Here is a 17,058-nt window from a genome sequence, read left to right on the forward strand (position 1 = left end):
CCAAAGAGCCAGTGCTGTGGGCCGGTGGCCTGGGCTAGGGCTCAGGAGATCTGCATGCTATGCCAGCTCAGCCGACCTGCTGGCGTGCCCCTTCCCTGCCCCATGGCTCAGTTTCCCCTCCCATCCTTTGTCTTATTTATTTTGCTTGTAAGTGTAACTCCAGTGGGTGGTGTGTGTTATAGCACCCCGGCTACGCTGAGCCACACAGGATGTGACTCCCAAGGATGGGCTGAATTCCCCGCTGCGTGTAGAGTGCGAACCAATTGCTGGTTGGCAGCCACCTGCCACCCTGCAACGTGTCCCTGGGGCGTCTGCATGTTATTTTAACAGATTCTTCCCTCCTCCCAGCAGAGCCGCCCCTTGGCCTGCAACCAGTCTTTTCCCTAGTAACTCCCCTGTGTCGCCACGGCTCCTGGCCATGGGTCTCTTTCCCAGCGGTGTGTATTACAGCTCCAGCAGGTTTCACTGATGGTGCAGCATAGGGGCGGGGTGAGGCGCCCAGGAAACCACCCAGGCCATCTCCAGCATGGACAGGTCTGACACGGGCCCTCAGCCCCCAGCAGGACCATGCTAAGCCCCAGCCCCTGGAGTCTCCCAACTAATCCCTGCCTAGAGCACAGGAGGGTGAGGGAGGGGGGAGGCTCCTACACCCTGGAGGGTGGGTTGGTGGTAAACGAAGCTGCGTGAGCTGAGAACAGCGCAGCATAAAGCCAGCTGAGATTCCCATTCATTAATCCACCCCCTTGGAATGTTCCCCAGCCCAGTCAGCCTGCCCCCGTGCGGATCTACACGGAGAATAACACTCCAGTGAGCACCGCGGCCTGCACAGTGCCAGGTTTGGGCTGGGGGGGGGGCCTGTGCGGGAGGATTGCACAGGAGCTTTCTCTCCTTTCATGCCAGTGAGCAGCTGGCGGAAGAGTCTGGACAGAGCCATTACTCACCAGTCTCGCTTTTGTTTAACCGCCCAGCAGTGCTTGTCTGAAGTTTTGAATAGGAGCAAAACTTGGAAGCAGCCAGAGAGAGACACATCCCCGACCCCCGGCTGCAGGAGCCCAGGAAAACTGCGTGGCACAACACTCCTACTTCATGGGGAACCACCCCTTAACCTGGGAGAAGAGAGCACAGAGCCATCTGAATGAAGGATAAAGGGATGCCAGCGTGCCAGCTCTTGGCACTGGCTTGCAGCTTGCTGGGCTCTGCTTTGGGGGAGTTCCCGGTACACCGGCACCCGAAGAAGCTGCCCCCCCTGGTGCCGCTGCAGCAAGGTAACTGACCAATTCCACTGAAATAACTGACTACGGGGCTGGTCAAGATTTTCCAGCACCAGCTAAGCTGGTTGTGGGGGGCACATATCTGATCTCGGACCTGGGGCTGGGGGAGCCCACCAATATATATCCTTGCCGCAGGGGCTGACCCCGTGCTCACTACACCTCCTGGTGCACCCTCCACCTCTACGGAAGCCGAGGGGAGCTGAAGGCACTCAGCACTCTCCAGCATCAGACCCTCACCCTGCTGGGTCAGGTGCTGTGAATCTGGTGGCCCCTGTTTACCCCAGCAAAGGGTCTGCACACAGAGGTTAACAGATGGTTTGTTGGTGGGAGGGAGGGAAGGTCTCGGAGCTGCTGAATGAGGGAAGCAGCACATTGTAACATCTGTAGCTGACGAGAGTCCAAACCTCAGGCCGGCAGAGAGGCAGGGGAAATCCATTCCCTCATGGGGGGAGTTGGGGCACAGCCAGGGTTTATCCAGGCTGGACGAGAGTCCCCAGCCTGTCTCTCCCCAAACAGATCATGGGTTTCAATCATTAGCATCAAATACTATTTTCATTTTGCAATCTCTTTGCTCCCGGGGTCTGATTGCCACATTGCAGGGCAGTTAGCCACATGGCCAGGCCCAGTCGAGGGGACCACAGCTGGGGCCAGATTTTCTACCCAGCAGGTGCCAAGAAATGGGGAATGATTTTCTGAAGGCTGCTGCTAACCAGTTGGAGCCGTCCTGCCAGGACTCTGCTTCGTGCCTGAGATACAGCAGGGATACAGGGCTCCCCTGCCTTTCCCGTCAGCCCCCCATGTACTTGTCGGTGATCCCAGAAAAGCCCCAACAAACATGCTCCAGGAGTACCTAAGGACACCACTAGTCCTCCCTTTTCTCTAGCTATTCTGCCCCGCCCCCGCACCTTTCCTTGGGGGCTCTCAGGGGGCCAGAGCCCTATTCGTACCCGAGCAGCGAGACGGCCGGGCTGGCTCTGGAGCTGGTGTGTGTCAGTGGCTCACAGGCCTGGCCCGCTTTGTATTCCACTAAAAGCCAGGCTTTCTTCTCTCCCCGTCACCATGGAGACCCGTATCCTTCCTTGGCTCTTTGCAGGATTACTGTCCACCCAGGGGCTGGGGCCGGGCTTGGCTTGGATTCCTGAGCTGCTGCTGCTGGAGGTGGCCAGGGCAGGGAGGCTGCAACTCCTGGAGTTGACTGGAGGACCCCAGCTCAGCCATGCTCTGCTTGGGGCCGGGGGTTGGGATCTGGGCCTTCGCTCATCTCGAACTCGTGTTCCCTGACTCCCTGCTTTGCTCTCCCTGCCCAGCTCCAGGCTTGAAGGAACGTTTCCTGCTGCTTTCACTGCACAACAAACTGCGGAGTAAAGTCCAGCCGCCCGCTGCCAACATGCAGAGGATGGTGAGTCCCCCTCTGCCTGCCTGCTCAGACGCAGCAGGGGCCCAGCTGAGTCTGGGGACGGGCTGCTAATGATGGAGACGCACTGAGGTTGAACAGGGGACCCCGTCGATCTCCTCAGGGGAGGGGAGGGTGCGACTGCACTTTGGGGGATCCTCTGGAGAATGCAGGGGCCAGATCAGCCCCTGGCACTGGGTGACAGCTGAGCCCTTCTGGCTAGTGCTCACGCCCAGAGTCCAGGGCGGGGCTGTCCATGCCCAACTGCTCTCTCTCCATTCCCTGTCGGGCTCTGCTCCGCCCAGGCCACATGACAGCGCGGAGCACAAGACAGAACTGCACAGTGGACCTGGGACTCCCGTGGTGCTCAGGGACCTGCCAGTCTGGGGCCTGGGTGGGGGTGCGCAGGGCATGGCTGAGCCCTGGTGTGGGCACGGACAGGAATCAAAACCTCTCCCCCTCAGCCACTATGTGCCAGCCTGCATGAGACTCCACGGAGACATGCTTACCCAGCCTGCTCACCTCCCTCCTCCCCCATTGAACCCACAGCTCCGGGCCAGGCAGGGCAGCAGAGAGCCAGGGCCAACAGCTGAAAGAGGGAGGGTCTCTGTGCTGCAAGGTGTCCCCCCTGCTCCCACAGACCCCCCCCCCTCCAGAGGGTCTAGCCCCTTGGCCGGGATGAGTGACCTTCCCTAGGAGGCCCCACGCAGCCTTGACCTCTACAGCCTCTTGCCAGCACAAGCTCTCTGAACTGATTCCCTGCCCACGGTCACCTCCAGCTCATGCTACCGGCCCACAAGGCTCCTGGCAGTGCAATCAGAAATATGCACATTTCAGACCAGCCTGTTGATCAGCCAGATACCACAGGTGCATTCACGCACAGCCTGGAGGGATGACCTTGCTCAAAGTGGTACCAGGACACACACACGGAGAGACACACACTCACAGACCCAGAGAGTCAGACAGACATACAGAGAGACACAGACACGCCCACAGACACACAGACACACACACACACAGAGACACCCACAAACCGACAGACAAACGCAGAGCCCGACAGACAGACACACACAGACACACTCGCACACACATAGACAGAGAGACACACACAGTGTCTAACAGTGACTTCAGCACAAACAAGCACTCAGATAGCAGCTAGCAAGGTCGTTTTCTCCACCTGCAGCCCTGCAGACTCAAGCCAGGCTGAATACGTTGAATGTCGCAGACAGCCCCATGGACCATGGCCTCAGCTCCCTCCCGTGGCTGGCCCGGCCCCGAACCCGTCTCAGTCACTCAGTTGGGGGCTCTCACTCTGGGTCCCGGGGAGCAGGTCACTGCATCAGAAGGGGCCACATCTGCAGGCACTGGCCAGACTAGAACCACGCAGATGTAGCCGGCATTTCTCAGGGGCAAGATGTCAAGTGTCGGGCCCTCTCCTGCTGCCCTCCCCATGGCTGGGGCTGAGGCTGCTCTCTCTGCTTCTGCGGGGGGCTCACTGCACAGCGGAGAGGCTGGAGCTGGGGTGAGGGGGAAGCTCATTGCCCTGGTCCAGGCAGCAGCACCAAACTGTGTGCAGCATTGTGTGTCTTCCCCTCCTACCTCCCCGACAGCACAGGAGCTTACCGATGCTGTCACTGCTTGAGCAGCTCCAGTGAAGCAGGGTACCAGGGCAGGGCTGCAGCTAGCCATGGTCTCCCAGGGAGCCATGCGGGGAGCCATCCACTGTGGGGATGACTTTTTTCCAGCCAGTGGGGACAAAGCCCTGCCCGGAAGCAGAGAGAGCCCTGGCTGGGGACAGTCTGGCCCAGAGGTCTGCCCGAGGGAAGTTCGGGCACTGGCCTGCATCTAGTCCCCAGGATGGTCCCTGTTTACCAGTTCATCTGGGGTCAGAACGCTGAGCCTGGTGCAGTGGAGTGTCTAACTTCAGCCTCCACGGGACCCTGCAGACGGGAACTGTCCTGATCCATCTCGCTTTTCCCTTCTTCCTCTGCAGTGCCAGGCCCATCCCCCCTCTGGGTGGGATATGGGACTAGGGGCCTCTCAGACTGGTCCCATGGGGCAGGAGGCGGGCCCAGGTGGACCCCTGGGCTGACTCAGTGGGAGGTAAGGCCCTACCAGCAGGAGGGAAACGACCCATGGTACATCAGTCACTTCCCCTTGGCCGGCTTAGCTGCTGTACAGACTGAGTATGTCATTTGCAAGCCCTGGGGCAGGGAGCTGGGTGCCTGGGGCACTGGCTGACAAGGGTAAGATAGCACCCACCTGGCAGCTGATCTGTCCGTACTGAAAAGCAAATATTCCATCCCCCTGTGCCAGGGTGTTGCAGGTCCAGCAGCAGCAGCTGCAGGGTGTTTTGGCCCCTCGCCGGCATCCCAGCACTGCCCTTTGCCCAGAGGCACTGAGCCACTTCCGAGAGCAGAGGAGCCCAAGCCCAGACCTGTGGTTTTATCTGGAGGGGGCTCAGAGACCCGGCAGGGCTGCATCTGAATGGTGCCACTGGTCACTAAGGGAGAGATTTTCACAAGCCCAGCACGCTGGGTGTTGAGTGCTTGTGAATCTGGCCTAGGTCTATGATGGGTCAAATATGATGTCCCCGGCTCTGAACACCCGACCTCTGGGGAGGCTGAAATCTGGCTCCAGCCCCCTATTCCTGGCTTTTCCCTGCTCCTCAGCCAGGGTGCTGCTTGGGGCAGCCAGGATTGAGTGGGTAATGGGCAGGGAGTGCGTGGGGGCTGCAGTCACTGGGTCTGGCTCGGCTGGGCAGGCCAGGACAGCGCTCTGGAACAAAAGGCCATTAATCTCCTTGTCCTCCCAGCCTGGCACCTCATTAGCAATAATTAACGGAGTTGGTTTAACTCAGGCAGCAGGAGGGGAAGTTTGAGTGGTGAGTGGGGGGAGTGCTTTACGGCTGGTTTCTTCAAAGATAATAAACTCCTCCAGCTCTCCACATGGGTCTGGGGAGGAAACGGCCTTGTCATCCTGAATGGCTCAGGATAAATTCACAGGACATCCAGAGGTGACCATGAGCTGTTTCAAATGTTGAACAGGCCACTCTGCTCAGTCTGTGCACGTGGGTCACAGGTGGGTCCAGCTTCCATGTAGAAACAGGACGGCAAGAGGCCCCAGGCAGGAGTGCTGTCCCTTTAAGGATGCACGGTGGCATCTCATGGTGCGGTGACAAGCTAGCAGGAGCCAGGCAGGTGTAATAGGTGGCTTTGTTCAGCCTGATCTTATTTGCATGGCAATCACTGGGAGTTTTGCCATTACTCTCAATGCTGGCAGGAGCAAGTCAGTGAATAGCTTGGCTGGTTGCTAATGGTCATTTAACCGAGCTGTTGCTAAGAAACGAAAATTGCCTCCATTTTTGTGGGGCCTACCAAAACAAGCATCTGGGCCGCTTCCCCTTCTGGCTGTGCCCAGGCAGATGCTGAGCCCAAATCTGCCATCATCTAAGATGCACGAACCAGGAAGCTAACGCACAGCTGTGTGGTTCTTAGCATTGCCAGCCCCTAGGGATGAGCAAAAGCATTGAGGAGCCGTGCCTTCCCAGCGCCGAGGAGAGGGGCGAGGAACGTGGCGGTTCCTCAGGATTTAGTCTATGGCTGGCCCTTTAAAACCCCTGCGGCTCTGCATGGCAACCTCCGCTGACTAGCACTGTGCCCGCGGAGGGTTCAAAGGTCCAGAGCTGTACAGTTAACTCCCGGTGCTGTGTCTCCCCAGTGCACTAGGGCTGCCCTGCCCTCTGTCCCTGAAGAACTCCCCTGCCCTTGTCCTCGAGGGTGTTCCACCAAGCCCCCCACCCACGCCCATCTCTGGGGCTGAGGAGGGGGAAAGCTTCCCAGCAGGGCCTTTTACCCCACTCCCCACCCCCGGGAGTCAGGTGGAAGGACCCCATGGGCTCCCCATGTGCCAGTCCCCGTCCCCAGCCTGGCATCTCTGCTGGCAGCGGTGAGGGAGGGTGACTCAGCACAGCTCCCACGTGTGGCGCTTGGCTCCTGGCCTGTGAGAGGCTCTGTCATTTCCTCCTCCCTTCGGCTGCCCTGAGAGCCATGGAAATTGCAATTTTAACTGTCTGGAACAAGATGTTTTTCTGCCTGGGAACAAACAACTGCCTGGTCTTCTTCCCACCCCTGCGTGCCATCCTCCTCCTCCCACGCAGGCAGGGGCCGCTGGGTCCAACTGCTTTGAGGGGTTGGACACTGAACTAACGACGCCAGGGCTAGACGCCGTCCCTGCCCCAGGAAAGCTGCCTCATGCAATGCACGTCCTGGCCCTGCTGTGTCCCCCTGCCCATCGAGTGGGCACAGAGGGTCAGATCCTCAGCAGGCCTCAGTTGGAGCTCAGCTGCTTGGCACCTGCTGAGCTCTGGCCCAAAGCTCCTACCTGTCCCCAGTGCTCAGAGCCATCGGCAATCTCAGGGGCACAGCGAGGCTGATGAGCACGAGGTTGGTGAGAACCTGCTGCTCTGTGGCTACCGTGGGCGAGGGCCCGGCCTTGGTGTTGAAGAGCCACGCCGCTGTGTGCCTCTTGCTGCAGCCCTTCGTGGCATGGACTGAGGCAACCAGTTTGGAAAGGGATGTGACCTGAGCCACTGAGGGCCTGCTCTGCAGAGGGGATATGAACCTGCAGCTCCCTCTTGCAGGCAGCTCGGGGGCACTCCCCTTTTCCAGCCAGCCAGGGGCTTCCCCTCGCAGCCAGCCGGGGGCTTCCCCACACAGCCAGTGGGAGCTGCAGGTGTTTCAAGCTGGGCCGCACATACCAGTGCCCACTTCCGTAAACATGGCCACACTGGTCTGGGTTTGCCTTCCCCCGGGTCTGAGCAGGGAGGGCCTGGGCTCTCCTGCCAGCTGTGGGGAGCAGCTCGTGGCTGGAACAGAACTGATGCCCAGCCTCAGCGCAGCAGATCCGAGGCCCAGGTGGTGGCGGGAGGTGGGCAGAGATCTGGGCCATCTGCTTTCACCAGCTGCCTGGGGGTTGTCCCCAAGGGGATGGGGAAGGGCTGCAGCCCACTGCCCCTTTCGTTATTACAATGGACCCAGCGCCCGAGGCCCCTGCGGAGGCCGTGCTGGCCAGGCACCCCGGAGGCTCTGCATGCTAACGCTCACTTTCCGCGCTGACAGGACTGGAGTGAGAAGCTGGCGCAGCTGGCCCAGGAGCAAGCAGCCAACTGCCTGGCGGGGGCCCTGCCCCACCCTCCACACCACACCAAGCATGTGGGCTGGAATACCCAGCTGCTCCCCGCCGGGGCGGCCAGCTTTGCCGCCGTGGTGGAGCTGTGGTTCAGCGAGGGACGGAGCTACGACTATCATGCAGCACAGTGCCTGGAGAATGCCACCTGCAACCACTACACCCAGGTAAGCCAGCGAGGGACCCAGCGCTGTCTCCTCCCCGGGGGTGCCATTAATGCCCCACAGGAGAGCAGAGTTTGGTACAGTGAGAACGGTTCCCTGTGTATCATAGACCCTCCACCACGTGACTAGGTGCCACGGGGCCGCTCCAGGTAGCCCAGGGCTGGAAGAGCAGGTGGCCTGCAGGTCAGGATGAAGGCACACTGGCAGAGCTGTGTGTGGCGAGCCACTGCTGGCCCCAGGGGTTCATCCCTGCCCAGGATCCGGCCCGGGGCTGTCAGGGCCATGAAAATGCACCTAAGCCTGTTTGTCATTTCCTAGTAACCATCGCCGCCTGCTGTCTTCCGTCACAGGGAAAGCCAGCAGCGCCGGAAGGGCCTGGCTGCTCAGTCAGGTGGCCAGGGACAGGGTGTAGTGCTGGCAATGCTGGCAGGGCCAGCTCCAGGCACGAGCATAGCAAGCAGGTGCCTGGGGTGGCCAATGAAGAGAGGGGCGGCACGTGTGGCTGCTCGGTGGCAATTCGGCGGCGGGACCATCACTCCCTCTCGGAGCGAAGGACCTGCTGCCAAATTGCTGCTGTAGAAGAAGCGGCGGTAGAGCTGCCACCGATCGCGAACGCAGCTTTCTTTTTTTTCCGGCTTGGGGTGGCAAAAATGCTAGAGCCGGCCCTGAATGCTGGGCCTGACAAAGGGCTCCAGCCCTGCCCATGCGAGTGAGGCCTAGCGGGAGGCCTGGACCCCGCGTATGCCGACATCATCCCTGAGGGCGGGGTGGGGAACGACCATCTGGCAAGCAGCTGGGGCTGGGACTGCTCGTGTGGGACGGCTGGGCCCAGAGCTGAGCCAGCCCCCCCATACCCTGCCCCTGCAGGGCCTGGGGAGAGGCTGGGCCATACCTGAGAATGCCCCACCCCTCCTCAGCCAGGGCACAGGCCGGGCTTTCCCAGGCCAGGGGAGGGAAAGGAGGTAGGGTTGCCAACTTTGGTTGGACAAATTCCTGGAGATTTTGTCACATAACATAATCTTTAATTTAAGATTATTCTTTAATTCCTGGAGACTCCAAGACAATCCCAGAGGGTTGGCAACCCTAAAGGGAGGGAGCTCAGTGCTCTGTGGAACGCGCTGTGGCAGGGCTGGATCCAACCAGGCCATGGGATGCAGGTAGTGTGACCAGAGGGCCCGATATTCAGGGCTTCATCTTATACAGGCACCAATTATCCCCCACCCCATCCCGAGGCGATTGTTCACACTGGTTATCTGGGCTCCCTGCAGAGCGTTGGGCTGAGACTCTTTGGCCTGCCAGTTTAATGGTGTGGGGGGGGGCCTTTCCCAGCCCTTCGCTGTGTGACCCAGTCTGCAGCAATCGCCAGCCCTCCAACCACCCTGCAACAACTGGCAATCCCTCCACAGTTGGCACTGTGCCTGCAGCCGTGACAAGGGGCTACCCCCATTGTGGCGGGCATAGGCTGGGCAGATGCGCTGAGGCCTGCACCGTGTCTCTCTTGCAGCTGGTCTGGGCCACCTCCAGCAGGCTGGGCTGCGGGAAGCATGCCTGCATCGAGGGCCAGGAGAGGAGAGAGGCTTTCGTCTGCGCCTACTCCCCAGGGTAAGGCCTCTTGGCGTGCGCATGGGCATCCTGGCCGGGGCCTACCACCCTTCCCACCTGGCTGGCACCTAGGCCACGTGCTCACCCCCTTCATCTCCCTTGTCAGCCCAGTGAGCCCACAGCACAATCCCTCCCACTCCCCAGCCCAGGCTGCAGGCATGGGTGAACGGGTCTGTCAATGCCAGAGAAACTTGGTGGGTGGGGCTTATAATGGAACATAAGAGCGGCTATACTGGGTCAGACCAAAGGTCCATCTAGCCCAGTATCCTGTCTTCTGACAGTGGCCAATGCCAGGTGCCCCAGAGGGAGTGAACAGAAAGGGAATCATCAAGTGATCCATCCTGTTGCTCATTCCCAGCTTCTGGCAAACACAGACTAGGGACACCATCTCTTTCCATCCTGCCTAATAGCCATTGATGGATCCATCCTCCATGATTTTATCTAGGGTTTTTTTAAATCCTGTTATAGTCTTGGCCTTCACAACATCCTCTGGCAAAGAGTTCCACAGACTGACTGTGCATTAGGTGAAAAAATACTTCCTTTTGTTTGTTTTATACCTACTGCCTGTTAATTTCATTTGATGACCCCTAGTTCTTGTGTTACGAGAAGGAATAAATAACAATTCCTTAAAAACAACGAGGAGTCCTTGTGGCACCTTAGAGACTAACAAATTTATTTGGAAATAAGCTTTCATGGGCTATGCCCAAATAAATTTGTTAGTCTCTAAGGTGCCACAAGAACTCCTCGTTGTTTTTGCTGACACAGACTAACACGGCTGCCACTCTGAAAGCTAACACTTCCTTAATTACTTTCTCCACACCAGTCATGATTTTATAGCCGTCTATCATATCCCCCCTTAGTCATCTCTTTTCCAAGCTGAAAAATCCCAGTCTTATTAATCTCTCTTCATACAGAATCTGTTCCATACCCCTAATCATTTTTGTTGCTCTTTTCTGCATCTTTTCCAATTCCAGTGTATCTTTTTTGAGGTGGGGTGACCACATCTGCACGCAGTATTCAAGATGTGGGCGTACCATGGATTTATGTAGCCGCAAAATGATATTTTCTACCTTATTATCTATCCTTTTCCTAATGATTCCCAACATTCTGTTCACTTTTTTGGCTGCCGCTGCACATTGAGTGGATGTTTTCAGAGAACTGTCCACAATGACTCAAGATCTTTCTTGACTAGTAACAGCTAATTTAGACCCCGTCATTTTATATGTATAGTTGGGATTATGTTCTCCAGTGTGCATCACTTTGCATGTATCAACATTGAATTTCATCTGCCATTTTGTTGCCCAGTCACCCAGTTTCGTGAAATCCTTTTGTAGCTCTTTGCACTCTATCTGGGACTTAAGGATTGTGAGCAGTTTTGTATCATCTGCAGATTTTGCCACCTCACTGTTTACCCTTTTTCCCAAATCATTTATGAATATTGTGATATAGCAGGACCATGTCAGGTGGTCAGTAGTATATCCCTACTGCTATATTCTCATTATCAGAGCATGAAATTACTATCCATAGAGATTCTATGGTACAGTTTGGTTCATTTAAGATTTTTACTTCATTTGAGTCTGTGCTTTCTTTGACATCTAGTGCCATTCCCCCACCAGCACGACCTGTTCTGTCCTTCTGATATATTTTGTACCCTGATATTACTGTGTCCCATTGATTATCCTCATTCCACCAGGTTCTGTGGTGCCTATTATAGCCATATCCTCGTTTAATACGAGGCACTTTAGTTCACCCGTCTTGTTTCTTAGACTCCTAGCATGGAATATAAGCACTTTCAAAACGTGTCCGTTTTTAGCTGTCTGCCATTACATGATGTAGTTGAATGGGAATTTTTTTCATTTGACTTTCTCATCAGATCCTACCCCTATTTTATCATCTTCCATCCTCTCCTCCTTACTAGGACATAGAGAATCTCCATTAGTAGATCCTCCCCTACAGGATGTCTCTGACCAAACCATGTGCTCCTCCACAGCTGTTGGCTTTCCCCCAGCCCTAAGTTTAAAAATTGCCCTGCGACCTTTTTAATGTTAAGTGCCAGCAGTCTGGTTCCATTTTGGATTAAGTGGAGCCTATCCATTTCAGAGCCTACCAGGTCCTGGTCTTTAATCTCTTACCTAGTGTGACGAACTGGAAATGTTCTTAATGTTTTCTCTGAATACTGTGTTGGTGCCTCAGTGTCCCCTATGCAGTTCTGAAGTATCTAGGTGGTGGAATAAGGGTGTGTGATTGCTGCAGAGCAAAGGGTCAGTGCACCTAAATGCCTGGCACTCTGTCTTCTAGCAACTGATGGCCTGGGCACCTCCCCTGCAAAGGTGCCAGCTAAAGGTGTTGGAGACAAAGGGGTCAGATGACCTCCTGGCCCAGGAAAGGAACTGAGCAGAGGAGGAGGGGCTGGAGGGGTTGTTATTCTGGAGCTGGCTGGGGACTAAGTGAAGTGCAGATGTGGGGCTGTGGCTCAGTGCCCCCCAGAATGGACTCGGCCGAGGAGTCTGGTTCGCTGTATCTACAAACTCTGTTTTAGACCCTGTTTCTGTCATTGAATAAACCTCTGTTTTACTGGCTGGCTGAGAGTCATATCTGACTGCGAAGTGGGGGTGCAGGACCCTGTGGCTTCCCCAGGACCCCGCTGGGGTGGGCTTGCTGTGGGAAGCGCACGAAGGAGCAGAGGATGCTGAATGCTCCAAGGAGAGACCCAGGAGGTGAAGACGCGTGAGCTTCTTGCCCTGAACAAGTCTGCTCCAAGGGAGAGAAGGCTCCCCAAAGTCCTGACTGGCTTGGTGGGGAGCAGTTCCAGAGCATCGCCCGGGGACTCCGTGACACCTAGCAGCCTAAATTTGGCCTCCAGGACCTCTCTCCTGTCCTTCCCTATGTCATTGGTACCTACATGTACTATGACCACCAGCTCCTCCCCAGCACTACACATAAGTCTGTCTGGATGTCTCGAGAGATCTGCAACCTTCGCACTAGGAAGTGGGAGGACCTTAGCCCCAGGGGTGGGATTTACAATGAAAGAGGTGGGTGGATCTGTCAATGAAAGCAGAGAGTGGGTGGAGCTTATGTTAGTAGGCTGAGCTTGGCCCTACAGAAGTAGAAGGTAGGCAGACAGGTCTGTCAATAGAAGTAGAAAATGGGTGGGGCTTAAGATAATAGGTGGGGCTTGGCCTACAGGAAGTAAAAGATGGGTGGGGCTTACAATGAAAGAAGGTAAGACTTGGCCCCAGGGGAGAGGATGGTGGGTGTGGCTTATTATTAAAGTAGGTGGGGTTGGAAGCAGAAAGTGGGTGGGGCTAATCAGCTAGCCGCCTTGCCTGGGCAGAAGATGCTGCACTCCTTTCCATTAAGCATTAGGGGCCGACTGCAGCCTGTGCAGCTCACAGGCTGGTTGCCCAGCTCCAGCGGTGGAGCACAGGAGGTGGGGAGCTGTGGCCAAGCCTCCAACTGCAATAGGGCCAGCTGCCTGGGAACAACCCACGTGGCCCCTGGGCTGGGCTGGAAAGGGGCCCCTGGCCCTGCAGCTCCATGTCTGTCTGTTCCACCCCCAGGGGGAACTGGGAGATGAACGGGAAGACGATCATCCCTTACAAGAAAGGAGCCTGGTGTTCACTCTGCACCTCAGGATGCTCCGGATGCTTCAAGTCATGGGATCACAGTGGGGGGCTGTGTGGTGAGTGCCAGCTCCCCTGTGCCCTGCTCCCCTCAGCCCACTACCTTCACTTGAACTTAGATTATGCTAATCCCCCTGCCCTGCCATCTTACAGCCGTCTTGTGCTTTTTTTTTGATCAGAGGTCCCCAGGAACCCCTGTCGGATGAGCTGCAGGAACGACGGGCGGTTGAACATGAGCACCTGCCACTGCGACTGCCTGCCAGGGTACACGGGCCGGTACTGCCAAGGTGAGAGAGCCGGCTGGCATGGGTATGTGCAGGGTGCACAGGGATGCCTCTTGCCATCAGCGCCGCGGGTGAGATGCCTGCATTGCATGGTTGTTGTGTTGCATTACAGTCTTGTGTGTGGAGTGCTGTGGGGCTGGTGCCCAGGGGCTGCGTGGGGCTGCGCAGCAGAAGCATTTTCAGGATGAAGTGGCAGGGATGGAGTGAGCAGCACTGGAGATCAGAGGCTGGAGTCTCTCCAGGGGCAGTTACAGGCATTTGCCTGCCCTATCTGTGCATTTTGCTCCTTCCTACTGTTTTTGTTTCTTCTAAGCTTACGATCCCCTGAGGGTTGCCTGGAGGTAACTAACATTGGCTTTGCTTTGAGAACTGCAACAACATCCTTGTAGGGCTTATTTCCGTGTTGCAGGGGAGAGTGGGGCAGGGAACCCCTGCATGGGGCCAGTGCAGCAGCCTGATGTGGTGAAGGGAGACACTCCTGCCACACTCACGTGCACCCGAACGCCGAATTAGCCTCCTCACCCTTTGCTAGCCCAAGAACCCACTGTAGTCTTGCCTCAGTTTACCCTTCATCCAGCCATGCAAAGAAATATTGTGTCTCAGCAGCAAACTGAGCCCCTTTAATTCATACACGGAGCCAGTCCACATATCCCTCGTGGTACAGACAGGCCCTTCCCAACCCCAGCGCCAGCCACCGTTACCGTGCAGCAGCCTTCACTCCCGTTCAGGGGTCGCTGTCCAAGGTCACCCACCCGACAGTCACTAACCCCTTGCCGCAGTTCCTTGGCTCTCATTTCAGGGCCCCAACCAAGAGCTCCAAGCCCCACATCTCTCCTGCAGCCCCATGACAGTGTCCCTGGGAGAGGCTCCCTGCAGCATGCCACTCCTCCTCCAGGCCTCCCTGCCTGTCAGTCCTACCCCTGCCCAGGGAACCTCCCTCCCAGACCAGCCCTGTGCTCCTGAGTGCCTCCTGCAGCCCTGTCATAAACAGATAGCTAAGGGTTAATGTCTCTTTCACCTGAAACACCTGACCAGAGAACCAATCAGGAAACCGGATTTTTTCAACTTTGGGTGGAGGGAATTGTGTGTCTGGGGTCTTTGTTTTCTGGCTGCCTGCTTTCTCTGAGCTTTGGAGAAGTAGTTCTGTTTTCTAATCTTCTGTTTCTAAGTGTAAGGACAAAGAGATCAGATAGTAAGTTATATGGTTTCTTTTCTTTGGTATTTGCATGAATATAAGTGCTGGAGTGCTTTGATTTGTATTCTTTTTGAATAAGGCTGTTTATTCAATATTCTTTTAAGCAATCGACCCTGTGTTGTATCACCTTAATACCGAGAGATCATTTGTTTGTATTTTTTCTTTCTTTTTTTTATATAAAGCTTTCTTTTTAAGACCTGTTGGAGTTTTTCTTTACTTCAGGGAAATTGAGTCTGTACTCACCAGGGAATTGGTGGGAGGAAGAAATCAGGGGAGATCGGTGTGTGTTGAATTGGCTAGCCTGATTTTGCATTCCCTCTGGGGGAATAGGAAAGTCCCTTTTGTTCCAGGACCGGGAACGGAGAGGGGGAGTCACTCTGTTTGGATTCACAGAGCTTGTGTCTGTGTATCTCTCCAGGAGCACCTGGAGGGGGGGAGGGAAAAAGGATTATTTCCCTTTGTTGTGAGACTCAAGGGATTTGGGTCTTGGGGTCCCCAGGGAAGGTTTTTCAGTGGGACCAGAGTGCCCCAAAACACTCTAATTTTTTGGGTGGTGGCAGCAAGTACCAGGTCCAAGCTGGTAACTAAGCTTGGAGGTTTTCATGCTAACCCCCATATTTTGGACGCTAAGGTCCAAATCTGGGACTAAGGTTATAACATGAGTGGCAGTGGTTGGGATATAGACAGAATCCAGAAGCCAGTAGGAATATTATATTTTTCTTTTCTCTGCTAAGGGCTTTTTAGCAGAGAGAAACAGTTGGTTTTAAAAGGCAACCAGAGAGAATTTTTTTTTTCTGCTCTCTTTGGCAGTTTGTGGCTTGCATGTTAAGCAAGAGTCGTTAAGGTGCTGTCACGAGTCTTTTGTCACACAATAGCACTCCCATTGAGAGTCATACCAGCACTATATAAATGCAAATAAAATGGTTTTTCAGGTTTACTTAACATTGAAGATTAGCTAAAGGCACTGTTGCTAGGCAGACTTCAGGAGGCAACAGAGAGCCTGCAGTTCAGAAGAGAAACACCGGAGGGCACCCCAACACAAGAAAACAGGAACCATGTCTACTAAGGCAAAAATTGAGGCCGAAGACCAATTCAAAGAAGCTGAACATAGGCGACAACTGGAGCTAAAAGAAAAGAAAGAAAAAATACAAACAAATGATCTCTCTGTATTAAGATGATACAGCACAGGGTCGATTGCTTAAAAGAATATTGAATAAACAGCCTTATTCAAAAAGAATACAAATCAAAGCACTCCAGCACTTATATTCATGCAAATACCAAAGAAAAGAAACCATATAACTTACTATCTGATCTCTTTGTCCTTACACTTAGAAACAGAAGATTAGAAAACAGAACTACTTCTCCAAAGCTCAGAGAAAGCAGGCAGCCAGAAAACAAAGACCCCAGACACACAATTCCCTCCACCCAAAGTTGAAAAAATCCGGTTTCCTGATTGGTTCTCTGGTCAGGTGTTTCAGGTGAAAGAGACATTAACCCTTAGCTATCTGTTTATGACAAGCCCCCACTCGCTCTTCTGCCAGAGGGCTCCCCACAGCATCCTACTGCCCAGGCCTCCCTGCCGGTGAGCCCTGCCCCTGCTCCTGGGCACTTCTCTGCAGAGGGAGCCCCTGACTTGTGGGCCCAGCTTACTTGTTCGTAGGGGCCACTGCACAAGCTTTCCTGCAACTGGGCCAGACCTCATGAGCCTTCCCAGCACTCACCGCCAGCAGCTCCGTTACTGCTCTCCTGCAGCTTCCTCCCTCCGCCATCTCTCTGCTGCTTCTGTGGTCAGGCAGCTCCCTCCTGCCCTTCCCGGCCAGCCAGCTGCCTCAGTTTCTCCTTGCTGTGGCCCAGGTACCCTCTCTCTAGCTCAGTTGGGAGGCAGCTGACCAGTCACAGGTTTACCAGCTCCCTCTTAAAGGGGCCGGTCACCCTGGGACATCCCCCAGGTTCTCTGATCCTGAGGATTCCTGCAGGGACCCTTGAGAACAGCAGAAATCAGTCCTGAGGTGTCCCAGGAATCATGGAACTGGCTTATCTCGCCCAGCCCCTTCCTGCTCCCTGGGTACATCTCTGCCACAATACAAAACCCACGGCAGCGAGTCTGAGCCCAGATCAGTGTAGCCGTTCCCACTCGGGCTGGAGCCTGGGCTCCGAGACACCCCCACACACACCCATGAATCCGGGCTCCAGCCCAGACAGGCACGTCCTGTCACGGACTCACAGGACTCGTGCTCTCTCTCAGCTCCGTACGGTCCCTGGGGGGAACCCCTTCAGTGCGACAGCCCTTCTCGGGGGTCCACTCTCGGGGGTTTAGCAATAGGCCCCTCCATGTCCTG

At 55.6% G+C, this 17,058-nt stretch overlaps 1 protein-coding gene across 1 annotated transcript in view; it reads left to right on the forward strand.

The window, feature by feature from the left end:
- Positions 1–796: 796 nt before the first annotated feature.
- The window catches only part of CLEC18C (C-type lectin domain family 18 member C), a 33,757-nt gene continuing 17,495 nt past the window's right edge, over positions 797–17,058 (forward strand). Inside the window, exons 1-6 of the mRNA XM_030582063.1 lie at positions 797–1,265; positions 2,579–2,670; positions 7,785–8,018; positions 9,520–9,617; positions 13,178–13,299; positions 13,420–13,527. Coding sequence (XP_030437923.1) covers positions 1,136–1,265; positions 2,579–2,670; positions 7,785–8,018; positions 9,520–9,617; positions 13,178–13,299; positions 13,420–13,527 — 784 coding nt within the window. The 5' untranslated portion in view covers positions 797–1,135. The remainder of the gene's footprint in view (positions 1,266–2,578; positions 2,671–7,784; positions 8,019–9,519; positions 9,618–13,177; positions 13,300–13,419; positions 13,528–17,058) is intronic.

The sequence above is a fragment of the Gopherus evgoodei genome, chromosome 12 (genome assembly GCF_007399415.2).
Source record: "Gopherus evgoodei ecotype Sinaloan lineage chromosome 12, rGopEvg1_v1.p, whole genome shotgun sequence".
In the NCBI taxonomy this organism is placed as follows: domain Eukaryota; kingdom Metazoa; phylum Chordata; order Testudines; family Testudinidae; genus Gopherus; species Gopherus evgoodei.